General features: G+C 38.0%; 1 protein-coding gene across 1 annotated transcript; it reads left to right on the top strand.

Annotated features, from left to right (window-relative positions):
* Nucleotides 1-481: 481 nt before the first annotated feature.
* On the top strand, nucleotides 482-27620 carry STXBP3 (syntaxin binding protein 3). Its single transcript, XM_084866067.1, has 19 exons — nucleotides 482-633; nucleotides 4597-4646; nucleotides 5238-5319; nucleotides 7532-7608; nucleotides 9328-9406; nucleotides 10741-10841; nucleotides 12586-12740; nucleotides 14429-14519; nucleotides 15895-16019; nucleotides 18981-19076; nucleotides 19209-19266; nucleotides 19366-19431; nucleotides 20629-20709; nucleotides 21538-21676; nucleotides 21950-22056; nucleotides 22595-22687; nucleotides 23497-23582; nucleotides 25508-25656; nucleotides 27396-27620. The coding sequence occupies exons 1-19, from the start codon at nucleotides 585-587 to the stop codon at nucleotides 27488-27490; spliced, it is 1779 nt and encodes a 592-aa protein (XP_084722193.1). The 5' UTR covers nucleotides 482-584; the 3' UTR covers nucleotides 27491-27620.

The raw sequence follows: 27620 nt of genomic DNA, 5'->3' as shown, positions 1-27620 counted from the left end.
ATTTGCTTTTGAAACCAACTTTTGACCACTTTCAGCATTCCAGGAATTGAGCTCTATAATTTGACTATGAGTTCTTCAGGAGTGGGTTTAGTTCCGGGCACACTGGAGGTACACCTTATAGTTGTTCTACACCGTTATTCTGTTCTTGAAAACGGCAAAAAATCAACTTTTGGAGGCGGGGGTGGGTAAGGTTCCCATTCGGTTGTTGAAGTGGCTACTGAGCGAAGTCTAGTATGAATCGCTTCGCAAAGAGAAGAATTCCCTTCTTCTTGTCTAGCACCCAGGGATTCCAAAATCTCTCAGGTGCTACCAGCTGACAACCTGTCCGCACGTTTTTTGTTTTGCTTCTGACGTCACCCGAGGGTGACGTGACCCCGCCTCCCGCTAGGGGGCGCGCGGTTGCCGGCTTCCACCCGCATCGCGCAGGCTCCGTCCGGGGTGAGGGCGTGGCTCCCGTGCGGACGACGTGACGTCACGGCGGGCGCGGCCGGCGGGGGCGGGGCCACGGGAGCGCCCCGGAGCCCGGCTGGAGTCGGTGGCGAGCCAGCGGGAGGCGGCGGCCGCTCCTCCGCAGCGACGGGAAGATGGCGCCGCCGGAGCCGGAGCGGGGGCTGAAGAGCGTCGTGTGGCAGAGTGAGTGCGGAGGGGCCGGCGCTGAGGGAGGCGGCCCGGCCTTCCCGCCCCCGGGCCGGCTTCCTCCGGGGGAGCGGCCGCGGGCACTTGTTGCTTCGGGACGCGCGTCCCTGTCAGGACCTCTTCCTCCTTCCCGGCCCCGCTCCGCCGCCGGGCCGCGCCGGGAGGGGCGGGGGCGGGCAGCGGAGGCGGCCTTCCTGCGGGCGCCCGGCACCCCCTCGGCCCCGCGGGGAGGGCGCCCGGCCCCTGCGCCGGCCCCGACCGCGCCCCGCCTCCCGGGGCCGCTCCAGGCGGCGATGTCGCCGGCGGACGGACAGTCGGAGCCCTGTTTCCCGTCCCGCCCTTCCCCTCCCTCCCCGGCCGCCCTCGGAGTCTGCAGCCGCGGTGTGCAGTGTCCTTTACAAACAAACAAACAAACGCGCGGTCAGGACACAGCCTCCTCCCTCTCCCCGGAGGCGCCCACTTGTCCGCAGTGGCGGGGCCATTGGGATGACGGGCTCGGGGCCGCTCCCGGCTCTTAGGGCTGGACCACTTTCTTCCTTTTTTTTCTTTTTAAATGTATATCTTTATGGATTTCAGAGAGGAAGGGAGAGGGAGAAACAGAAACAGAAACAAACATCAATGGTGAGAGAGAATCATGGACCGGCTGCCTCCTGCACGCCCCCTACTGGGGACCGAGCCCGCAACCCAGGCATGTGCCCTTGGCTGGAATCGAACCTGAGACCCTTCAGTCCATAGGAAGATGCTCTATCCACTGAGCCACACCAGCTAGAGCGACTGGACCACTTTCTGGGTCGCCATCCAGGAGGACTTTTCTAAAAGTGGGCCCCCAGTAGGCTGTCAGGTGGGAAACCGTCCTTGCCCGGCATGGCTGGGAGCAGAGTGAGGGTCCAGCAGTGGGAAGGGAGCAGCATCTATCTAACGAGGATTTCTGACGCCCGGCTCGTTTAGCAAAGACCGCCTATGACTGAGTTAAAATTCTGGGAGTTGCACAGAATTCCTTGTGTGAAACTGAAATTCCAAATCAGTCACTGGCCTTTGTGCTTCACACACCAGGTACGAAAAACAAGTGTACGAAGAGAAAGGAAAAAAAGAGCTATGAAACCATCTTTTGGGAAATTGGATAATGATAAGGTTGCATTTTGTTTCTCAGTATGTGTGAGGCTGGCTTTGAAGATATGGTAATGTCTTAAAGTTGCAAGGGCAGCCGAAACCGGTTTGGCTCAATGGATAGAGCGTCAGCTTGGGGACCGAAAGGTCCCGGGTTCGATTCCGGTCAAGGGCATGTACATTGGTTGCGGACACATCCCCAGTAGGGGGTGTGCAAGAGGCAGCTGATCGATGACTCTCTCTCATCGATGTTTCTAACTCTCTATCTCTCTCCCTTCCTCTCTGTACAAAATCAATAAAATATATTAAAAAAAAAAAGTTGCAAGGGCAGTTAAATATGTCTATGAGAAACAGGGTGATGAATTGTGCTGTATAAGTAATTTCTAAGCTATGGAATGGTCCTTAGCATCAACATTTATCAGAAAGAAAATAAAGAAAAAGTTAATGAGAGTAATTCCAGTCTTGATAGCATGAAGGGCAAGAGAGGGAGCATTGAGAGGCAACAGAGGTTCCATCTTGAGCTGTTAGCATGAGGTGGCACCAGGGTGTCCGGATGGAGTGTAAGATAAGACAGGAGACTGAATGGGAGAAAGAGAGATAATAGTTTAAAATAGTTAAAAGATCCCTTAGGATTTTTTTAAAAAATATATTTTTATTGATTTCAGAGAGGAAGGAAGAGGTAGAGAGAGATGGAAACATCAATGATGAGAGACAGCATTGATCGGCTGCCTCCTGCACGCCCCACACCACTGGGAATCGAGTCCGCAACCCAGGCATGTGCCCTGACAGGAAGTTGAACCTGGGACCCTTTCGTCCAAAGGCCAATGCTCTGTCCACTGAGCCGAACCGGCTAGGATCCTTAGGATCATTTTTTAAAAAATGTGTTTTTATTGATTTTAGATAGAGAGAGAAACATTGTTTCCTGTACCCAACCCAGGGATTGAACCTGCAACCTGGGCATGTGCCCTGACCTGACGGTTGAACCGGCGACCTTTGGCGACCTTTCAGTGCACAGGAGGACACTCAGCCAAGTGATGCAGACTGGCCAGGGCAGTTCTTAGAGTCTTGGCGTAAATAGGGACATAACTGGAAATTCAAGATGATGCTCATTCACCATTTAGGGAGGAGAGAGAGAAGGAGAGAAGGGGATGCCTATGAGATCCCGTAGTAAGAGGGTCCGAAAGAAATGATGAAGGAATCTCCTTAGAGGTAGGCAGTCGTACATTTGACTGGGAAAAGGTTTTGCTAGTTTGAAGATAGTACAGAAAGCTACCCTTCAGTTTACCCACCAAGTAGGGAGAAGGGAACAATGTTTTGAACAATTACTCTGTGCCAGGCACTCTTAACATATATTAAAACTTAATAAATTTTAATATCTGATTCATAGCTGCCCTATACAAAAATAGTCAAAAGTCAAAACAACCCAATGTCCATCAAAAAATAACATGTGATATGTTCACACAATGGAATATCATTAGGTAATAAAAGGTGGGGGGGGGGGATATTGATGTGAAAGAGAAACATCAGTTGATTAACTTCCATAGGCGTCGCAACTGGGATTGAACCCGATACACACAACCTGTTCTTGGCACTGGGCCACACCAACCGGGGCTATAGAGGGATTTTTTTTTTTTAAGCTTTTTATTTTTATTTTATTGATTTTTTACAGAGAGAAAGGGAGAGGGATAGAGAGCTAGAAACATCAGTGAGAGAGAAACATTGATCAGCTGCCTCCTGCACATCCCCCACAGGGGATGTGCCCGAAACCAAGGTACATGCCTTTGACCGGAATCGAACCCGGGACCTTTGAGTCCGCAGGCCGACGCTCTATCCACTGAGCCAAACCAGTTTTGGATATAGAGAGATTTTTGATTCCATAGAGGTGGTGCCTCTAACTCCCTGAGTTGTTCAAAAGTCAACTATAATATGGTATGCAAATTATCTCAACAAAGCTATTTAAAAAACCTGACAGCTATTATAGACATAGCTTTCAAACCCTATATTAGTTTTGAAAACCATTTCAAGGAACAAATTAATAACTAGAAGCCCGATGCATGAAATTCGTGCAAGAGTAGGCCTTCGCAGCCTCCATCCTGCGGCTGTAGCCCTGCTTTGTTTGGTCTAATTAGCATGTTATGCTTTTATTATTATAGATCAAGACTGAATACTCATTTATATCATAAAGTGATACATGTTCTTGAAAACTGTAATTAGTAGTAAATTAGGAAGAAAAAACTTAGCCAGTTTTTTAAAAAACTTTTTTTTATTAATCCTGACCTGAGGATATTTTTCCATTTGATTCTTAGAGGGAGTATAAAGGAAGGGGAGAGACATGATCAATGTGAGAGAAACACATACTGTAGGTTGGTTGCCTCATGCATGAGCCCTGACCTGCAACCCAGTATGTGCCCTGGGACTGGAGTCGAACTGGCTAGGCCACTTACCCAGTTTTGATTGTCAGATGTAATTTAGCAATGGGCTAGTTAGGGATTTTCCTATGGGTTTTTTTGTTTTACCTTGTTTATTTGGGATTTAAGTAAATAGGAAAAAACAAATTAGATAACACTTTCGGAAATATTTTCCAGGTGTTTATGTACTTAATATGTTAGCCTTTTTTATTATTCTCTTATTCTCAGAAGTTTAAAAATGTAGTTTCAATGTTACTATATAGGTTAGGTATTAAAGATAAACTGGATTTTTACATAGAGTTTAACAAGTATCTATGCGTTTTATGTAGCTTAGCAGAATTTTATATTGAATATTTTCCCAGCCATCTTGGACATTTTGAATAGTTATCTTATTATTGTATTTCTAACTGTTGGTTAAGATTCCTATATAATTTTTTTTTTTCAGAAATAAAAGCAACAGTGTTTGATGACTGCAAGAAAGAAGACGAATGGAAGGTAGAATTTGCATATATTATGGCCCTTAGATTGACCTTCAATATATTGTCCTTATTGTACTTTATCAGCTATCGAGTCTGGAACCATACCACTTTGTTCAAATCTTAGTTTCACTTAATAGCTGTGGCTTCCTGGGAAAATTATTTGATCTCTCCATGCCCCTGTTTCCTTGTCTATAAAATGGGGATGGTAGTACCTCATAGAGTAGATGTTAATATTAAAATAAATTTATCTATGTAAAATGCTTAGAACAGTGCCTGGAACAATTATTATTCTTCAAGTGGCATTTTATAATTTTAAGAAAACTTATTAAACATAGCATACATTTAAATTGAACGTTCTCTGCTTCAGAGTGGAAATATTTCCATTTGCTCACTTGTATATAAAACTACATGCATATACAAAGAAACAGTCTCTGGATCATGCTTGTTAGAAGATGAATTGAGATCATTTTGCCTACTGTCCTCATATTTTAATTTTATGTTGTAAAAGGATTATAAGTTTGAATATGTTTAATGGATTAAGTTATTTTTGTGTGAATTTTTAGCAATCAAATGTTTATGCTATTTTTTTATTTCTATTCAATTTAAGATAATGCTTTTAGATGAATTTACCACGAAGCTTTTGGCATCGTGTTGCAAAATGACAGATCTTCTAGCAGAGGGTATAACTGGTAAGTGTTACCAATACTCATCATGAAAACATTTTTATTGTGATTGGGAAAGCTTGAAGTATTGATAAATTTTAGTTAGTAATTGTGTTTCTAAGGGGGTTATGGTTTTGTTTTTAATAACTGTAGCTTTAATAATTACACTGGTCATTTTTTTTTTTTTTTATGAATCTTTAAAATAAACTATGTAAGTCAGGTTTTTTTTCCCTTCTCAGTTGAGATATATATTTAAGTGCTTCTAACCAAGACTAAGTCAGTTCCCTATTGAGTTAGTTCTCAAAATTTTCTTTTAAATTCTCACCCCAAGATTATATTTATTGATTTTAGAGAGAGGAAGGGAGAGAGAATGAAAAAGAAAAACAACATCCAAACAAGCAAACATCATTGTGGGAGAGAAACATTGATCGGTTGCCTCCTTCAGGTAGTCCAACTTGGGATCGAACCGGTCACCTTTTGGTGTATGAGGCAGTGATCCAACTAACTGAGCCGCACTGGCCAGGGCAATAAAATTTACTTATTGATATTTATATATAAAATAATCTTTTATTGTCATTTACATATTCAGTTTGCAATCTTTATTGCCTTCAGTGGGAAAAGCTCTAACTTAAGTTTTTTAAGTTCCCAGAGGATATTCCCATGTGCAACTAGAGTGAGAACCATTTGGTAATAATTGTGAAAGTACTATGAAACTTCAGAACCATTTTGCACTATAAGGAGGTTTTACTGAATTTTTGTTGACTATTTCTGTTTCTTACTATTTGTTCAGTATTGATAGACGAGAGGCCCGATGCATGAAATTCATGCAAGGGTAGGCCTTCTTTCCCCACGCTGCTTGTACTGGCCTCCCTCTGGCTATGCACCCAAGCTTCCCTCAGCTGCCAGCAGTTGGCCCTGCCCCCAGCCCACCCGGCTTTGGCCTGGGCTCTGGCCTTGTCCACTGCCAGCCCACCCCCCCCCCCCTTGATTGATCACCTCGCTGGTCAGTGGCCTGGGCCTCCCCCCAACCAACTACACTGCACCCACCTGGCGGCAATGCGTGTCATAGCGTGGTCATTCCGTTGTTCGGTCGATTTTCTTATTACGCTTTTATTATTATTATTATTTTTTTTTAAATATATCTTATTGATTTTTTATAGAGAGGAAGGAAGAGGGATAAAGAGTTAGAAACATTGATGAGAGAAAAACATCAATCAGCTGCCTTTTGCACACCCCCTACTGGGGATGCGCCCGCAACCAAGGTACATGCCCTTGACCGGAATCGAACCTGGGACCTTTCATTCCGCAGGCCGACACTCTATCCACTGAGCCAAACCGGTCCCAGCGACGTTTTTATTATTATAGATACTTTTCAATGAAAGGATTCTGTGGCCAAGTAAGTTTGGGAAGTAGCATTAAACAAAGCTAAACAGGTTTCTTTAGGACTTTTTGGAGTTTTTATATGCCCCCGGGTACAGGTACAGGTACAGTGTTCAGTTTCTAAACTTATTTGGCCTCAGAAAGCTTTTGTTGCAGAGCATGTCATAGGACTGTAATCATGGAGTACATTCCTCTGGGCTGTTCTCAGTGTCCTCCAGAGTCCTCTAGGTTTATGGTGGGTTTTTATTTTTATACTTTGTAATATTAATGTATGGTTTTAAAAGAATAAGAGTTAATTAGGGAATTATTTAAAGGATATTATAGAACTGCAGTTAAAAACTTGGGCTCTGGAGTTGGACAGACCTGCGTGGGAATTCTGTCCACCTTTCTGTCTATGTCACTTGGACAAATTACTTCAGTTTCTTCATTTGTAAAATACTTATAAGGTTATTATGAGATTCAACAGATAATTCATGTGAAGTGCTTAGCCTGGTATCGGTATCATGCTCGCTATTATTATAATAGATTGTTTTAAAAAATAAATACATAATTTAATATTTAATGCATTTTCTTGGTTTCTTCATGGCCTGTTGATTGCTTATGCTGATAGACCTAACTATGAAATAGCTGCTTTATCTTTTTATTTCCATGATAAACACTTAGCCCAGAGTTTAACCTTAGGAAAACACATTTTTAAGACTTCTCTACTTTATCAAATGAAGACAAAGAAAAGTTTAAACCTAAGATATGTAAATCTGTTTCTCTATTATTATAAGTAAGAAGTATAATAAAGTTTACTTTAAAAATGTTTTGAATGTATAAATATTTGGTTATATAAAATAACTTTCTTTTTTGTTAGTTGTGGAGAATATTTATAAGACTCGGGAACCTGTCAGACAAATGAAAGCTCTTTATTTTATCTCTCCAACATCAAAGGTGAGTATTTTGTATCTTTAAAAAGTATGTTCTTCAATATTTTCACTGTTGATATGATTTTCTCATAGAAAAGTCAAGGTAATAAAATACCCTTTATTAGAAAAATAATGACATAAACTGGTTCGCTTAGGAAAGCTTTTCTGTTAAAAGATTGTTTTATTTGCACTCTTCTCACTAAGAATATTGAAGTAAAAAAATTTCTATCTCCCTCATGAAATATGAAAGCAGAATTTAATTGTATAAATTATTAGAGTTCTTTGAATTACTTGTTACTTACACAGATCCTATTCAGCCATAATTGTTAAGAGGATGGAAATGTTCTTTCTTCCTTCCTTTCTTTCTTTCTTTCTTTCTTTCTTTCTTTCTTTCTTTCTTTCTTTCTTTCGGTGTTGTTGTTTTTTTTATTGACTTTGGTATCACATAATTGTCCTCATCCCCCCATTCCCATCCCAAACCCCTCCCTACATATGCCCCCACCCCCCTGTTGTCCATGGCCACTGGTTAGGCTTATATGCATGCACACAAGTCCTTTGTTGATCTCTCCCCCTTAGCCCCACTCTCCCCTACCTTCCCTCTAAGGTTTGACAGTCTGATTGGTGCTTCTCTTTCTCTGGATCTGTTTTTGTTCATCAGTTTATGTTGTTCATTATGGAAATGTACTTTAAAGAAATAGTCTTGGATTAATCAATTTATCTTAGTTCTCTACATACATGATATATGTATGTGTGGGTGTAATTTTTTTTTTATGTTAAAGAAATTTCTTTGGTTTGTAATTCAGCAACCACCCATCTACTAGTAAGTGGTGAAGCTGCTAGAGAGAGGAAGTTCAATAATAGAGAAAATGTGCATCTAGAGAAATGTAGCTGCTTAGAGAGAAGGCTGACAATCTGAACAGAGAAACAGAACACAGAAGGAGATTCTAGTTAGCACATAAAAAACTTTCTGAAGCTTTTTTATTATAGATATTTTTAGGATTTCTCAGTTAAATAGTTAATTGAAGAAAAGAATAATTACTATTGAAATTTGAATAAATAGCCTAGAAGATCAGAATGACTATCTCAAAGCAAAAATAAAACAAAGTCCTGAAATAATGGGGGAAAGAGACTTGGAGGATAGATCCATGAGATCTATCAGAAATATGGTTCTAGGAGTTCCAGAGGAGGAAAGGGGACAGAGGAAGGAGAGAGCATTAAATCTTGGTTGTTTTTTACTTTCAGACCACTGTGTCTTTAAAACTAGCAGTGTTAAGTCAGATTCCACCACACTGTATTAACTCCCATTCCTCCTTCTTGCAGTTATCTACCCTCTTCTTCGTTTTCATACTAATCTCTTGAGAGTTTTAACTCCTAGCTCACTATCACTCTCTCAGCACTTCTCCAGTGTAATCTCAGAGGTTTCAGTATCTGTGTGGATAATACTTCAAGTTCGTTCGCTGACTTCCCGTTCCTTCATCTATTGTTTTCAGTGGTCTTGTCTTCTGTGTTGCTGCAGCTTCCCAGCCTCGTGATCAATCATTCCTAGATCTCCTCCATCTTAGTACGTTTCTAGCTGCCACTGGCTAAACAGCATAACATCTTATAAAATAAGTTTATAAATTAAACTTCTACACAGTTAAGGTTTTATTTTATCATTGAAACAAAATAATCTCAGTTATCTCAAAAGCTAGTATACTTAAATTAGTATTTAATAAAATATATATTGACATTTAATTTTTTTAAGTCTGTAGACTGTCTTTTACGTGACTTTCCAAGTAAGTCGGAGAGTAAATATAAAGCGGCGTACATATACTTCACTGACTGTAAGTAGCTTTGTAAAAGTCATTGCTTTATTATTTAAAATCCTTGTATATGCTGATACTAGTGACTTTCTACTTATTCTAATTAGGTTACAAAGAATAAGAAATATATGATCATATATATCCTAATTCATGATAAAGTGATAGAAAATTAAAATAAATCATCTCAAACTAGTTTCAAAAGACAATCATTTTTGCTGGTATACAGAGGTGGGGGCTGGTGGAGAGGCCATCCCTCAAATTATGTGCTGATGACAAGAAGAATTCTTTTTTAAATTGAAGTTTCAATTGGGGATTTGATTATATAATAAGAAATAAGATCCTTTGGGAGGGCACTGGAGAAATTGCCCCTGTTAGGCAAGTATTAAAGGAGAAAATCAGTCAAATTTATCTTACCAGGCCATATGTTCAGATAGGAAGCACCTAAATGAAAGAATCAGAGAAGTCCAGAGATACATATAATTCTGTTTTATGTTATTATATTACATAATTACATTGCAAAATAAAAATGTCATTGATCTAAGTTAGATCTTGGTCTCTGCTATTATTTTAAGTAGTATATTATTATTCCTGTTAATTATCATTTATGTCATGCTTACTATTAGTATGCATTTTTTTAAAAAAATGTTATCCCATAAGTATTTGTCACTTAGGTCGCCTTATTATAGAGAAATTCATGTCTATGAAATTGGTAAATTTTAATGAATGTGAAGCCTCTTTCAACTTAAGGAATCTTGAGGCTAAACAACTCCATTTAAAAGCCACTCCATGTTAGGAGCCAATGGCTGATATTCTAACCTAGATTTAATGGAACTGTAAATAGGTAGGTTAAAAAGGGGAAGGAAAAAAAAAATGAGCTCTAAGGTCCAGAACTTACTTGTTTAGAATTTCCTGACATCAGAGAAGTTCTTGTAATTAAAAAAGAATTAACAGGTATGGTTACACCTAGTGGCCAACTTAGAAAAGTAGTGCAAATTCCTAAGAAGTTTGAAAAATCCTAGAAAATTTTGTTGTCATGAAGTAAGATTTTATTTTTCTTCCTGACAGTTTTAGTTTGCTGTGTTAGCAGCTATCTAAGGAAATATATTTTAGGTTATAGTGGACATAAATGGGGAAAACAGAATTTCTGGAATGGCCTCTTGACTAGAATACAGATGCTCTATAAAGTGAAGAATAATATTTTTATGTATTATTTCTGTTCTTATGACAAATTACATTGTAAAAGTCAATAATTTATATGTAAAATAAATATTCCTAGGTGTTGAATGATTTATCCAAAAGAGTAAAAATTTACCTGGAATTATATGCTTTGATGTTTTTTCTTTTTTTCCTTCTAGTTTGCCCTGATAGTCTCTTTAACAAAATTAAGTCTTCTTGTTCCAAGTCCATAAGAAGATGTAAAGAAATAAATATTTCCTTCATTCCACATGAATCTCGGGTACTTTGTTTTTTTAATTTTTTAAATTTTTGTTCATAATAGATTTTAAAATTTTGTTTTATGAGCTTATTAATAAGGTCTATTTTACTTCTATATTTGTAATGTTTTACTTATTAGATATTAGGTGAATTTTGAGTAGTCCACAAATAAACATTTTATATGATGAAGGGAAGAACATAAGTGCTTTATTAGAATATAACATTAATAATGAAAGTGGAGCTTAAATTTCACATCTGCCACTAGGTCCTGTGTATGTCAAGTTTTATAGCACAGATTATAAGATCAAACGATTTTTTTTAAAAAGTATATTTTATTGATTTTTCACAGAGAGGAAGAGAGAGGGACAGAGAGCTAGAAACATTGATGAGAGAGAGACATCGATCAGCTGCCTCTTGCACCCCCCCCCACTGGGGATGTGCTCACAACCAAGGTACATGCCCCTGAAAGGAATCGAACCTGGGACCCTTCAGTCCGCAGGCCGATGCCCTATCTCCTGAGCTAAACTGGTTTCAGCAAGATCAAACGATTTTGAGTACAACCTTTATTAGATGGCTGAGCAGCACAGACACAAGGTTTAGCTACAGCTGAATCTCAGTCCATGTTCAGGCTGTTGCTGGTTGTGATGGCTTAAGTGCAGAGGAACGAATGCCTGTTTGTGAAAGAAAATGCAAGGAAGTTGGTTGATAATTCATCAGTTTACCTACAATGGTTATTATAGACCTACTTTTACGCTCAATTCATTATCTTAGGCCAGGAGGGATCACAGTTGTTTTTAAAAAAATAAAATAAAAATTAGTCTACTGATGAACTCTCAACCCTAGTTAGAGAGCTGCTTCTTTCATATCCTTCAAATGCAATAATAGTAAATCTCTAACCCTATTCTTTGCACATAAGTAAATACTTTTGTTAGATGAATAAATATGTCTGTGAGGTCAGAGTATATATGATAAGACCAATGACACATTGTTGTGGCTTATCAGGAAGTATATCTCTATTTTAAGGACATGAAGAATGTAAGAAAAATATATATCAACTATGGAAAATTTCTAGATTATTCTCTAGAACAGCGGTTTGCCGCTCTGTTGACTAATGAGTTTGCCGACCACTGCAGGTTGAAGACATAAGTACATTATTAAAACATTTTTTAAGTGTTTTTCCCTAAGGTAGTGGTCGGCAAACTCATTAGTCAACTGTTCTAGATTATTAATGTATGCCAAATATATAGACCAATTTTGGCTTTGTTGTATTTCTTTGTGCTAAGTGTTAGATCTTTTTAAAAATTGACTTTAGAGAGAGAAGGGAGAGAGATAAAAACATCAATGCATCATTGATAGGTTGCCTCCTATACACCCCTTACCGGAATCGAACTCGGAGACCTCTTTGTGCATGGGTTGACATTAAACCACTGAGCCACATTTGGTGGACCAGTTATTAGATTTTTATTTGACTACCTCAGAGTCCTTCAGCTGTTGCACAGTTAGTGAAAAGCTATCTGTTTATGAAGTAAGATCTGAAGGAAAGAGGTAGACTAAGCAGGAAAGGAAAGTCAGAAAAGAAAGGGTGAAATCCAAATGACAGAGAAAATGAGATTTGATTATAGTAAAGACACAGTTTCAGAAAACAGCATGTTTAGTGCAAGTATTTTTTTTAATGGCCCAAATAATAGTCGCATTTTTATATATATTTTTATAAATGAAGTCTCCACATTGACAGTGTAACTTTTTTTTTTTTTGGCCTCATTTAGGTATACACTCTTGATGTACCAGATGCATTCTATTACTGTTACAGTCCAGATCCTAGTAATGCACACGAAAAAGATGCTGTAATGGAAGCAATGGCTGAGCAGATAGTTACCGTATGTGCTAGCCTTGATGAAAATCCCGGAGTAAGGTATAAAAGGTAAGGCACTTAATAGTGTCTGTTCATGTTATGTTTTCTATTTTCTCTCCAGGATAGAGGTAAGTAATGTCTGTGCTAGGTAGATTAGTTTGCAGAATTTTCCTTGTAAGATTATGCTGTAATTACAAATTTATTTATTTAAAAAAAAATATTTATTTATTGATTTCGGAGAGGAAGGGAGAGGGAGAGAGAGACAGAAACATCAACGATGAGAGAGAATCATCAATCGGCTGCCTTCTGCATACCCCTGAAACCCAGCCATGTGCCCTTGGCCAGAATCGAACCCAGGACCCTTCAGTCCGCAGGCTGACACTCTATCCACTGAGCCAAGCCGGCTAGGGCTGTAATTATAGATTTAAAGTGTGAGGTTTAAATTTCAGAGTGACGAATAGCCTCTGTTACTGAATTTCAGTGCTTAAATTTGGTGTGATTTACAGGCTTCCCCCCCCCCCCCCCCCCCCGCCGTGAGTTAAAGGAATGCTTAGAGGAAATGTCTTTGTTATATAGGAGCTACAGTCTGACATTCATCTTTTTATATATTTTTTATTAATTTTTTTAATTCTCACCCAAGGATATGTTTTTCATTGATTCAGAGGAAGGGAGGGAGAGGAGAGAGAAACGTTGATGTGAGAAAGAAAAATCTATCACTGTCCTCCCATATGTGCCCTGACGGGGAATCAAATCTGTGACCTTGCATGGGACAACATTCTAACCAACTGAGCCACACCAGCTAGGGCCAGTAATTATACTTTTAGATGTAATATATCTAGAGAAACATGTACATGGTGCTATATGTACAAAGATATTTATTTCAGTGTTGTTTGCAATAGGATAGGATGGAATTGAGAATGATTTAAATACCCATCTTTAGGGAAATGGGAATGAATATATAGCATCCATTATAATTATTTGATAGACATATATATAGAGAGAACTAAATTTGAATAAATTTGATGTATGTGACAACGTAAATAGGTCTCATATATATATAACAGTAAAAACATACACTGATAAAACATTCATAACCCAGCTGGTGTGGCTCAATGAATTGAGCCTCATCCCATGCTCCAAAAGGTTATCAGTTCGATTCCCAGTCAGGGCACATGCCCGAGTTGCAGGCTTGATCCCCAGTAGGGAGTGTGCAGGAAGCAGTTGATCAATGTATCTTTCCCTCTCCCTTCCTGTCTCTCCAAAACAAATCAATAAAAACATATTTAAAAAAAGAAAGAAAGAAGGAAAGAAGAAAAGAAAGAAAGGAAGAGATGCTTATTGTCAGGTCTGCTCCCCTTGTATTGCATAAATCCAAAACAAAACACACGCACATGTACATATAAATAAATAGCAGTATTGGCAGGAAGAACACACATCGAATTCATAACAGTGGTTTCCTTGGGAGTGGGGAGGTGGGAAGTAGAGGTAGGAGAGAAGGCCAGGAATTGGAAGGGGTATAAAGGGAACTGTACTTGCATTTATAAAATTTTCTTTATATTAAAAAATCTTATGTACATACAGTAAGGTTTATATTTATAAAATCCAGACAAAATTGGTATAACATTATATTTGACATATTATTATCTGAAGTTTTCCATTTTATAAAATTTATTAAATTAATTGCATTTTAAAATTCAATTTTATGATATGTAAAGTGTCTTAAAAGAAAGATAAGTGAACATTTTTTCCATTTCTAGTAAACCTCTAGATAATGCCAGTAAACTTGCCCAACTTGTTGAAAAAAAACTTGAAAACTACTACAAGACTGATGAAAAGAGCTTAATAAAGGTAATGTATATAAGGCAGATAGTGATTATGCATAAAGTCTGACTTATTTCTTTATAAACCAATGAAGCTATTGTTTATTTTTCAATATTGATTTGGGAGCCATTAACATAGATCCCCAATATTGATTTGAGAGTCATTAATATTCTGTAGATGGTAGTGGAAAGAAGATAAGGGTATTGTAGGTACTGTGTTCAAATCCTGGTCTGCCATTTAATTAATAGATATGTCAATTTGGGGACATTATGTAGCTTTTCTATGCCTAAGTTTTATTATCTACAAATTGGGAATAATTAGATAATACCTATTTTATAAAGTAGGGTTAACTGAGTTAATATATGTAAAGTTCTTAGAATAAACAGTTAATAAATACAGTTACTCCTGTTATTACTAGCTCTGTGACCTTGGACCAGATTATTTATTCTGAGTTGCCTTTTTATCTGTGAAATGGATAATATAACGTATGCCTTGCTTGGTTGGTATGAAGATTAGGTGAGTTATCACGTGTTTGGCACATATGGTAGTTTAATGATTGGCAGCTGTTACTATGTTATGAAGAGAGTATAAAGTAATCAGAGGTCCAAACCCGGGGAATCCCAGCAGTTAGGCGTGGGTTGGAAAATGAAGAGCCTGACAGAGGTGGTGCCACTGGGCTGGGAAACCATATTACAGTAGCTAAGGAATGAAAGGAATAACTAGATTGTTGAGAAGAGGAGATGGTGAAGGAAACCATCAATTACAATGGTTTGTGATAAGTGGAATGAGAAGGATACAGAGAGTGTAATGGGAACATAGGCTGGGACTCACTCTCATTTTAACCGGGGTCCTGGAAGGCATCTGGAAGAGTAAGGCCCTTGGGCTTGAAGAATGAGTATAAGTGATAGAAGAGGAATTGTACTGCTTGGATAACAGGATATTTTGGGCAAAGGCCTAGAGAAAAAGGCAAAATTCACAAACACCTTGGCTAGAATGGAGAGTTTATAGCTTAGATATACTATTAGTTTAGAAATTTAAAAGTTACTATTTTTTGCTTTGGAGGCCTAGCAAAAGCTGTTGTTGGTTGTAGTTATGAAGATAATGGCTCAGTACACATAGTAATCAGTAATCAGGAAATGTCTATTGAATGAGGGAAGAGATACACAATCAATATATTAGTAAATATCCTTTGTTCCTTCATGATTTCAGTGAAAAAAGGCAAAATCCGCAAAAATACATAAATAAAACTCATCTTTTCCATTCTTCCTTCCTGAAAACTACTCTTTCTTTCAAATGACAGAACTTAGGAAAAATCTGCTTTTGTTTTCTAAGGTAGTATAAAAATGTGTTCACACAAAGAAATGGAAATTTTTTTTAAGATAATTTTATCTTGTTATTCCAGGGTAAAACTCACTCCCAGCTCATAATAATTGACCGTGGCTTTGATCCTGTGTCCACTGTCCTGCATGAACTGACGTTTCAGGCAATGGCGTATGATCTACTGCCGATTGAGAATGATACATACAAGCAAGTATAACTCCAAGGGCATCAGAAGGGCATAAACAAACAGGATAAGATATGAGCAATTAATGATTCTTGTAGGCACTACAAATCTAAAGTCTCTGTAACCTTTTTTATTTAGGGCCTTTCTCCTCTTGCTGCTATAATCAGAATACATTTAGTGTCTTAACTTTGTAAGTTAATGGGTAATCTGATGGCTTTGAAACTTTTTTGATGTATTTGCTTGAGCACAGTAGAAAAAAGTGAAAATTAGTTTTTTGAAATTTTAGGTTTAATTTAGTAATTTTAATAGATTAAAACTATCTAAACACTTATGATAATTATACCTAGTATTTTTTCTTAAACCAAATATTATTAAACTGATTTTGTATTTTTCTTTCTTACATTTTTATTTGCATATTGATCAAACTCTGGCTTTCTCTGTGTTATTTGTATTATTAGATGACATACAGAAATCATCATAGCTATTTTTCTAATTTAAAGGTAGCATCAAGCAGTTTATTTAGAATTTTCAAAAGGGATTATTATTACCTCTCATCCTTTAGGTCTCTAAACCTGCATTGCCTAATAAATTTACAAAAGAATTAAACTGATGAACACTAAAGAATTTGGTTTCAGACTTTAGACATACATTTCAGACATTAGCAGTGTGTAGCACAAAGAGATCAAGTAATGGGTACTTTTCATAAATTATATTAATTTTAACCAAGTATTTAAAATACTTATCTTCCTAGGTTTGCTAGCAAGCAAAGCAAGGTTTAATCTTTTTAAGAGTAAGAGAGATTTATTTATTTTTTTTAAAAATCAATAATTCCTTTTTTATGAATCAAAGAAGTCCAGGGGTAAGACTAGATGGAGGCATGAACTCCCTGTGGTTTGTGATATTTCAGTATTTTTAATGGAAATAGAATACAAAGCAGGAAATGCTAAGTACCTTAATTTTTGTTTACAAATCAAAGGTTAACGATATTCTGTAACTACAAGTGGCATTTTGATGACAAAAGGGCTGTTATCCCCAGGTGCAGCCTTATAATTAAGCACATGCATTCTACCTTGGAGCCTCTGTAATTAAGACCGCATAGGTAGATGCCTTTATAGGCGGGACCTGTAATATTTGGGGCGGTGGAAATGATTGTATTCATATAGCAGAAATTAATATTTATTGTCCACAGTCCAGGGCTGGGAGAGCTCAGTGCTGTTCTTCCTAATCTTGGCTCGGGTCATTGACAGTCCCCGGATGATGGAACCTCCCCAGCTCCCCGGGAAGGGGGCTATCTGTATAAAAAGAAGGGAGAACATTTGGGGAAGCAGTCAGGAAGCCCATTTTAAGTAATTTCATGAACCCCTTGAATTGCTGCTTGCTTCAGTAGAACTTATTAAAGCAATCACAATTTTTTTACTGCATTGTTTTTCTCTCATTTCTTATCCCATTCTTCATTTTTTAAGTTGAATTTATTGGGGTGACATGGTTAGTAAAATTAGATAGGTTTCAGGTCCTTTCTCATTCTTAAAAGGAGATGATTTTATAGGGTTAAGGAAGAAGAATATACAAACAAATGATATATGTTTGTGAATTTTTTTAAAAATATATTTTATTGATTTTTTACAGAGAGGAAGGGAGAGAGATAGAGAGTTAGAAACACCGATGAGAGAGAGTCATCAATCAGTTGCCTCCTGCACACCCCTTACTGGGGATATGCCCACAACCAAGGTACATGCCCCTGACCGGAATCGAACCTGGGACCCTTCAGTCCCCAAGCTGACGCTCTATCCATTGAGCCAAACCGGTCTCGGCTGTTTGTGAATTTTGTACCAACTCTGAAACAACGCAAACATTTCTGTTCTTCATTTAGTGGATGATTGATAGTTGTGCTAATGGTTATCAGAACATCAAAATCGTGTTTAAGCAATTAGAATAAAAATTATTAATATATTCAGTCTTGTTCTTTTAAGTATTTTTTATTGATTTTGAGAAAGAGGAATGGAGGGAGAGAGAGAGAAATATTGTTGAGAAAGGGAAATAACAATCGCTGCCTCACACACACCTCCTACCAGGAATTTGAGCCCATAACCTGGGCATGTGCCCTGGCGAGGGAAGCAAACCGGCACAGATGACGTCCAGCCAGTGGAGCCACACTGAGCCAACCATGGCACATAGTCTTTTTTTTATATATACATTTTTTATTTATTTCAGAGAAAAAGAGAGAGAGAAAAACATCAATGATGAGAGAGAATCATAGATTGGCTGCCTCCTGCACACCCCCAACTGGGGATTGAGCCTACAATCTGGGCATGTGCCCTTGTCCGGAATTGAACCCAGGACCCTTCAGTCTGCAGGCCAATGCTCTAGCCATGAGTCACACCAGCCAGCACCACAGTCCTGTTCTTAAAGTTGATTGTAGAACATTGAATTTTTGTTTTATAGAATACCATTTTGCTAACCTAAAAGTCTATAATAATGACAGCTAACTCTAACTTTTGACAGTAAAAATGTCTTAGTAGGATTAACTCCTTGGCTTTTTAAAAATGTATTTTCATTGATTTGAGAGAGAGAAGAGGAAAGGGGAAGAGAGAGAGAGAGAGAGAGAGAGAGAGAGAGAGAGAGAGAGAGAAAGAGAAACATCAATGATGAGAGAGAATCATTGATCAGCTGCCTTCTGCATGCCCCTACCAGGGACTGAGCCCACAGCCTGGGCATGTGCCCTGACTGGGAATCGAATCCTGACCTCCTGGTTTACAGGTTGACTCACAACCACCAGCCAGGCAGCACTTTGATTTTTAATGTAAGGATTGCAATAAGCCTTAGTTTTGAGTAGTATTTACTAGTCTTCATTTTCCCCAAAAAAAATATTGGGTATGTACTCTTCAGTTCTTGAACTGTGTGTTAAAATTTTTGTGTGTAAAAATATTTCTTCAACTTTTTTGGGGGGAGGATAATTAAAAGTTTTATACTGTGTCTACGTGCAGATATAAAACTGACGGGAAAGAAAAGGAGGCAATCCTTGAAGAAGATGATGACCTCTGGGTCAGGATTCGACACCGGCATATTGCAGTTGTATTAGAGTATGTGAACCTATTTTAATTTTTATTTCATATTTTTGGGGATTAAATACATGAAAGTACAGTTTGTAATCTTAAAATGTCTCTGTAAAGAATTACACCTTAGAAATTTAAAGAATTCTCTCAATTTGACAGGGAAATTCCCAAGCTTATGAAGGAAATTTCATCAACAAAGAAAGCAACAGAAGGAAAGGTAAGAATGAATCTTATTTAACTTTCAAATTGATGAAGTTGTTACATAGAATAACTGAATCATAAGTTTAATTTTAAAATGTTTGATTTTTTTTCCTAGCCATCACTTAGTGCTCTTGCCCAGCTAATGAAAAAGATGCCGCATTTCCGAAAACAGATTACTAAGGTGAGCAGTACTGTATGTGAGATACCTTATCATTAGTCCACCTAGTTTGGTAGTCAGGTGTAGCAGTGGGTGTCATGAACACTTAGTGTTAGTTTTCCTGTAAAACCTTATTCTAGTTCTGAGAAATATCCTAAGTAACTAAGCTTTCCAATAGTATTCTCTCTGTATATAATCTAGATTTACCCATATCCAGCTTAGACTTCTTTATATCTTTGTCTTGAATAGCCATACAGAGAATGTTTAGCATTTATCAACTTAATAAGAAAATTAAAAATTGGTTCAACTGTGATTGTTATTCTACTTGGTTCTTTAAATTAATAGATTTAAAAGTAGTTAAACTATGTGGGCAGATAAACTGCTGCCCCAGTTATTCTTACAAGTTATTATTGGAATAATTTTTACATATTTTTATCATATTGCACGCAAATTAAGAACTAATATAAATTCAGACTTTTCTGGACTTTTAAGAACTGGACTTTTTTTTTCACCTTATTTTTCATTACTCAGAAACCTAACACAAATCCAATCCTTTCATTTTATTTAATTTTTTCAAATACGTTTTCATTGATTTCATAAAGGGAAAGGGAGAGAGTGTTAGAAACATCAGTGATGATAATCATCCATATTCCATAGCTTCTTCCTGCTTACCCTCTACTGCGGCTGGAGCCCACACCCTGGCATGTGCCCTGACCAGGAATTGAACTGTGACCTGGTTCATGAGATGCTCAACAACTGAGCCACACTAGCAGGGCCTCTCATATTTTATTTCTTGCTGTCTGTGGATTGTCCCCTGTAGGTCATGTTAATTCTCATTTCCCCCCCCATTTTGAGTTGTTTCCCTTTGGTGTATTTACATGGTACTTCCTTTCCATCCAAACCCATACTTCCCTTCAGGCCAGTCTCAAAAGTTTAACATTGCACACACAAGAAAAGGTGAAAATGCTTTAAATCAGTGATTTTCAACTTTTTCATCTCATGGTACAAATCTGAGGGGCAGGGGGGGGAAGGTATTTTGATTCATTCACACTAGACGGCTATTGTTGTATAGGCTCTTATCACTTTTTTGTTTGACAATCTAAGGGAAAAGAGGTCAGTGCTCCTGATTAAATAATCAGGTATTGCATGTTTTAAACATTCTGTGGTACACCAATTGAAAATGACTGCTTTAAATTACTGATTTTTTTGTTTGTTTTTCAGCAAGTTGTCCATCTTAACATAGCAGAAGATTGCATGAATAAATTCAAGTCTAATATAGAAAAGCTCTGCAAAACTGAACAGGTATGTACAGTCAGAAATACCTGTGTTCGTAATAGATTTCCTGAGAGAGCTTCCTAAGATAAAACCTAGCTTTGCTCAAGACAGTGTGTCCAGAATCACAGAATCTCTCTTAGAAGGGGACTCACCTAGGCCATACTGCCCCACCAATTAACAAGGAGCTATCGATACATATGGTATCAATAGTAAGCAACTCCCTCCTACTCTGTGATCATGCCCTTGCAATTGAATGGGATGATTTGAGTGTTTGGAGCATTGCTCCAGGTGGCATTGTTGGCAGGCCTTCCTCAGGTTGCAGCATCGAACATGGCATCCTGCAGAGCACTGCACAGGCACATTGAATCTGTTAAGGAGGCTCCTTTGTAGTGCACATCTTAATTCCCGCCAGGCACACTTCAGTAGCCGCATGTGGTCAGGGCCACCCTGGTCATTGCACAGGTTTATGGTAATGGTTTTCTTTTTCTCTGAATTATTTTTTGATTTTTTGCACTTTCTGCAATCAGAAATTTGCAAGTGATGCCCACATTTTCCTGTGAAACGTCATCAGTATAGCATTAAAATAGAGCAAGATTTTGCCCAGCTGGTATTGCTCGGTGGTTAGGCATCAACCCATGCACCAAGAAGAGCTGGTTCAGCACATGCCAGGGTTGCAGGCTAGGCCCCAGTGGGGGTCCTGCAGGAGGCAGCCGATGGATGTTCTCTCTCATCGATATTTCTATCTCTCCCTCTCCTCTCCCTGAAATCAATAAAAATATCTTTTTAAAAAATTTAGCAAGATTTTTAACTGAAATGAACTTGGGTTATAGACCACTGACTGTCATTTTCAATAAGGACCTGGCACTGGGAACTGATGCAGAAGGACAGAAGGTGAAGGATTCCATGCGAGTGCTCCTGCCAGTTCTGCTCGGCAAAAACCATGACAATTATGATAAAATACGAGCAATCCTGCTCTATATCTTCAGTAATAATGGTAATGGAGACTTTGTTCATTTTCATAAATATATTAGAGTACTCAGCTCTAAAATTCATTATAATAAGTGGTTTACTAAGGTAATTAATGGTGGTAGCTGAAGTTGGTTAAGATAAGGAAAGGGAAAAATATGAAGTTGGGGGAAGACTGAAGGATATACAGTATAAGTTAAATCTTTGCTCTTTATTTAGAAAGCATTATTAATAGATATTACCTAAAACCTAGAAATGATTGTGGTAGCAATTATATAACTCACATTTTTACTTACCTAAGGAACAACGGAAGAAAATTTGGATAGATTGATCCAGAATGTAAAAATAGAAGATGAGAGTGACATGATTCGTAACTGGAGTTACCTTGGTGTCCCCATTGTCCCCCCGGTAAGAAATCTTACATTCTGTATGTACTTACATGTGTGCATGTGAAGTTGTTTACATTAAATGTCATCTTATATGGGTATCCACGTGGATAGTTTTCTAAATTTTACTCCAAAGATTTGGTAAATAAAACATTAACATTTTGTTTTTCATATATGAGTAATTTAGACAATTACATCTTCCTGGTGAATTTATCTCTTAGAGCTTCTCTTGTAATTTGCTATTGATGCCTTTCTCTTTATAATTAATTTAAAACAAATTTTGAAAGAACTCTATTTAGAATCTCTTTTCCCATTAAATCCTATAGCCCTTTCAAATAAAGGTATTTTCTGGTCCTATTATAAATTTTATCCTTAACACAAAAAATACTGTGAAATTATATGTCCACAACTATTCATAATAGGCATTTCCAATCTTACTTTTAAGTAGTACAACATAGTATTTGCTTTAAATTAAATATCTTTGTTAGAAAACTTAATAAAAGGATACCACTAAATAAATTGTTGATTTTTACCCCCCCTCCCCCCCCCAATTATATTAGTCTCCACAAGGCAAACCGTCAAGAAAGGATCGGTCTGCAGAAGAAACTTTTCAACTCTCTCGATGGACACCTTATATCAAAGATATTTTGGAGGTAAAATTCATTAAATTTTACTTAGACCTTGAATGCCCTCCTGTAGAGCATTCTTAACTGTTTATAGTTTACCTGTCAGGCTGGGCGTATCTATAGTTAGGAATTGTCTGCAGTCCTGGGAGGTTCACCAAAGAAGCCTGTATCTGGGGTCAAGGGAGGAGAGGAAGCTCTTGATTCTTTTCTTGAAGACCTCAAACACACACCACTGGTTGCCTCCAAATAAATAAAATCAACACACATGCTTTATGGGAAAAACTGCTCTTATTTTAAATAACTTTATGTAGCAGATATACAAATAATTTATTTGAACGAAAGTCCAAAACAAAATAATATTTATATATTACCACTGCTAGAAAGTGTTAGACTCCAATATTCTTGGAAATGTATTTGTGATTAAAATGTAAACCTCACTATGGTTTGCTGTTATATTCAACAGATGGTTTGTGCCTTTAGTATTGTTCACTTACTTAGAAAATATTCAATTATAGGAAACTGGAAAATAAATTAATAAAAATTGTTTTATGAACTCAGTCAAATCATGACATTGATTATTCAGTCAAAATTACTAGTACATAGTTCATTTATTTCAATTTTCTTTTGACTTAAACTGCAATTTCTACTTTCTTTTAGTATCTAGTTGGATATAATTTATTACTATGTTTTGTTTGTCTAACTTTATTATTATTTATATATCCTTAAGATTCTTAATTATAAATAAAAATTTTCAAGTTTTATGCAAAACAGACAAGTAAATAAAAATATTTTAGAATTTACATTTTCTTGATTTTGTTAACTCTTTTCCTCCACAGGATGCCATTGATAATAGATTAGATTCAAAGGAATGGCCATATTGTTCCCAGTGCCCAGCAGTGTGGAATGGCTCAGGAGCTATAAGGTAAAACCTATAAATATTTTGTGTGGGAACCAAGAGTGTATCTAGTTTCTGTTCCATCTTTCAAAACTAGCCACGAATTCTTTCCCTTTTCCTGTTACTACCTCGTTGTTCCTTAAGGTGGCAGATGGAAACCATCATCCCGAGGCTGGACAGACGGAGAGCATTTGAAAAAGTGTACTGTGGGCTCCACCACTGCAGGGCTTAGAGGTCAACTAGAGCATGGATTCTAAGATGACTGTTGGGTACTTACTTTTACAAACTTAAAAAGGGAGAAATTAAGTTTTATTCATATATACTAGCACACATATAACTTATAAACTAATATATATTTTAATAGATGCATAAAATATTTTGAGATATTTATTTACTTTTCAAATAAAAGCTCATACTTTTTACTAGTGGGGTACAGGAACAAAAAATGGTGGTCCCCATGATCTAGACAGTGCTCTCCAGTAGCACTTTCTGCAGTGAGGGAAGTGTCCTATAGCCGCACTGTCAGCCACGTGGAGCTGCTGAGCACTGTATGTGACTGGTGTGACTAAGGAACTGAAATTTCTATTTTATTTAGTTTTAATAAATTTGCGTAGCTTCATGTGGCAAAGTGGCTGCTGTATTGGACAATGCATATCTAAAGCAATCTGGGGGAGAAAATGGTAGAAATAATAGCTATTATTTATTGAGTGTTTTTGTGGTACCAAATTCCATACTTCGTGTATTCTATATGTTACTTCATTTAAACTGAAAACAACCCTTAAAGTTTAGAGAGCAGTTAAGTAACTTACTGAAAGTCATAACTGAATTAGAAAGCAGAATCAGAGTTGAAACTCTGGTATAATTCTTTTTTTTACAGCTTTATTGAAGTATATATAATTGACTTAATAACTTTGTATACATGCTTTGATGCATTTAAAAACAACTTGATGTTTTGATTTGTATATATTGTAAAAAGATCACTACAAATGTACCCATCACTTTACATAAGTATTGTTCTTTTATATATTTTTGTGTGTGTGTGGTAAGGAGATTTAACTTAAGATCTATCCTCTTAGCGAATTCCAAGTATACAATGCAGCTTTGATTACTCTGGTTACCCTGCTGTACGTTAGTTCTCTAGAACTTAGTCATCTTGCACTGTGTTGTTCCCTTTGACCAACATCGCCTCATTTCCCACTCCCCTCAGCCCTGGCAGCTAACATTCTGTTCTCTGCATCTGTGAGTTTGACTATCTTAGATTCCACATACAAGTGAGATCATACAGTATTTGTCTTTATTTCACTTAAACTAATGCCCTCTAGGTCCATTTATATAGTTGCAAATGGCAGAATTCCTTCTTTTTTTTAAGGCTGAGTAATATCCCGTTATACATTCACACCACATGGTTTTTATCCACTTGCTTGTCAACAGACATTTAGGCTGTTTGCTGTCTTGGCTATTGTGAATAATGCTGCTGTGAATATGAGAGTAAGGTGTCTTCAGTACCTCCCACCATCATACTCGACTGACTTTTAGCAAGGGATGTCCCAATACCACATCAGCTCCTGCGAACCCCCCACCCCACCATATCGTTAAAATCCTATTGTTTTACCACTATTTCCCTATTTCTTTAACCTCAAGAAGCCAGAGACTTCAGGTATATTACTTCTTCACGGGAAATAAATAAGAGAGGGACTTAGCTCTATTTTATAGGTAACCATGCTGAGCTAGATTATTAGTGATTTGTCCGAACTAGCAGATCAAAATTAATCTTGAAGTGGGACTGTGCTGCCAATTCGTGGTGCTGAGTTCTTTCATACATAGTTAAGTCATAACTTAAAATTATGTCGCCGGTGCCAAATCTGAATTTGCTTGAGTTAGGCTTTTTGAAAAGTCTGTAAGCAGTAAGACTTTGGGAGCATTTGTATTGTTTTTATTTTTTTATTTTTTAGTGCTCGCCAGAAACCCAGAACTAATTATTTGGAAGACCGAAAAAATGGGTCCACACTGATTGTGTTTGTTATTGGAGGAATTACGTACTCTGAAATGCGTTGTGCTTACGAAGTTTCTCAGGCACACAAATCCTGTGGAGTTATTATTGGTAAGACTTGTTTGCCTCTTTTCTATTACATTAAACAAACTCTAAATGTAAAAATATATATGTAAAACTTTATCCTGTACTTTACATTTAGAACTAAATTGTTGAAAGCTGGACAGCTTGTTTTAATCATAGTGTATTTCATCTGATGTACTAGAGATTTTTCCTGGTTGTCCTTTGGGTAATTTTATTTTTAAATTAGTGGCCCGGTGCATAAATTTATGCACGGGGATTGGGGGGGAGATCCCTCAGCCCAGCCTGCATCCACTTGCAATCTGGGACCACTGGCTCCTAACTGCTCATCTGCCTGCCTGCCTGCCTGATCACCCCTAACAGTCTCTGCCTGCCTGCCTGGTCACCCCTAACCACTTTGCCTGCTGGCCTGATCAACCCCAGCTGCCCCAACTCTCCTCTCCTCCCCTCCTTTTCCCGCCAGCCTGCTCACCCCCAACTGCCCTCCCCTGCTGGCCTGATTGCCCCTAACCGTCTCTGCCTTGGCCCTACCACCATAGCTTTGTCTGGAAGGTCTCCCGGTCTAATTAGCATATTACCCTTTTATTAGTATAGATATATAGGATAGGATTACTTAAATGGGGGAGGAGCCTTTTTCAGCAGGAGGAGATGCTCTTGGCAGACAAAAATACATAATCCCTATATCTGGACTGATAGTCAGCCATATGCACTATAATGCCAAACTAGTCTTTAAAAAATTGAACCGCTTTCTTACACCTTACACCAAACAGCTATTGCCCTTAAAACCCCTGCTCAGTTCCCACCTTAGGTTCTGCCTTTGCAGTTTACCCAGATTAGGTTCTGATTGGTTGGTTTCTATGCCAGTAAGTGTCACTGGGCCTGATCACAGAGGCAGGGCTGATCAGCAGACCCCACAGACGCCCGGAGAGAAAGAGAGGCACGGCTGCTGGCCAGGCCTGGAGAGAAAGTGAGAGGCAAGGGCTTATCAACAGCTGCCGTGGAGGCTACGGATCAGACTCTGCTTCTCTCTCCGGGCCTCTCTCCGGGCCTGATCCGCAGCCCTCTCGGCAGTCAGTGCCGGGTCGCTGCATCCTCAACAGTGGCAGCCAGTGCTGTGGTGACCCAGCACTGACTTCTGGTCGGTCGAGCAGAACCTGGGTTTTTATATTTTAGGATATTTGTTTTTTGAGGGAATGAGCTTCAAATTACTACATTCTTTAAATATTAGTACATATATCCCTTAAAACGTTATGTTCTTTATTTTTCTTGCTCTCATCGTTAAATAATTTTGGAGACACTTCTACAGAAATATTTTTAGTTTTGTGAATGTGGACCTGACATTGTCAAAGGCTGTATATGGAATTTAGTTTTAAGAATTTTAGTCAAAGCCACTGATATACAAATTCTCCTGACCCCAGCCTCAGTCCTCAGCACTGCCTAATGGTTCTCTGTGATTGAACAGTGACTGTTCTTGTCACGAGGGTAGAATAACCTCCAGTTTTGCTCCCCAGTTTATCAATATATAGTACAAGGTAGACAAAGCACCAGGAGGGGGCAGTATTTCTGAAGGTTTACTAAGCATGTTCAATGTAGAGGAAGGATTGAAATACTGCAGTATAGACAGATTTCAGGAAGGTGTCCTATAGGAATTTTGTTAAAATGCTCCAAGTTATACTAACTTTGTATATTTGAAAGACAGGACAATATAGTTAGCCAAAGAAAATCGATTTAACTGCTGGCCTCTGAAAATTTACCTTTTTTCCTACCAGGTTCTACCCATATTTTAACACCCAGAAAGCTGTTGGATGACATAAAGATGCTGAATAAATCCAAGGATAAAGTCTCCATTATTAAGGATGAATAGTATTTGGGATGGGGTGGTTCTTATTCATTCTTCCAACTAAACTAGATCAGGACAGTGTTGCTTTTATGCAGTTTCAACAATGTAAATATTTTATGGAATAATGACTTTTCAAATATATTTCTTTAAAGGA

The sequence above is a fragment of the Pipistrellus hanaki genome (genome assembly GCF_964339955.1).
Source record: "Pipistrellus hanaki genome assembly, chromosome: 18".
NCBI classification, from domain to species: domain Eukaryota; kingdom Metazoa; phylum Chordata; class Mammalia; order Chiroptera; family Vespertilionidae; genus Pipistrellus; species Pipistrellus hanaki.
The sequence above is the reverse complement of the archived record's forward strand: the minus strand, read 5'-3'. Positions and strand labels throughout refer to the sequence as shown.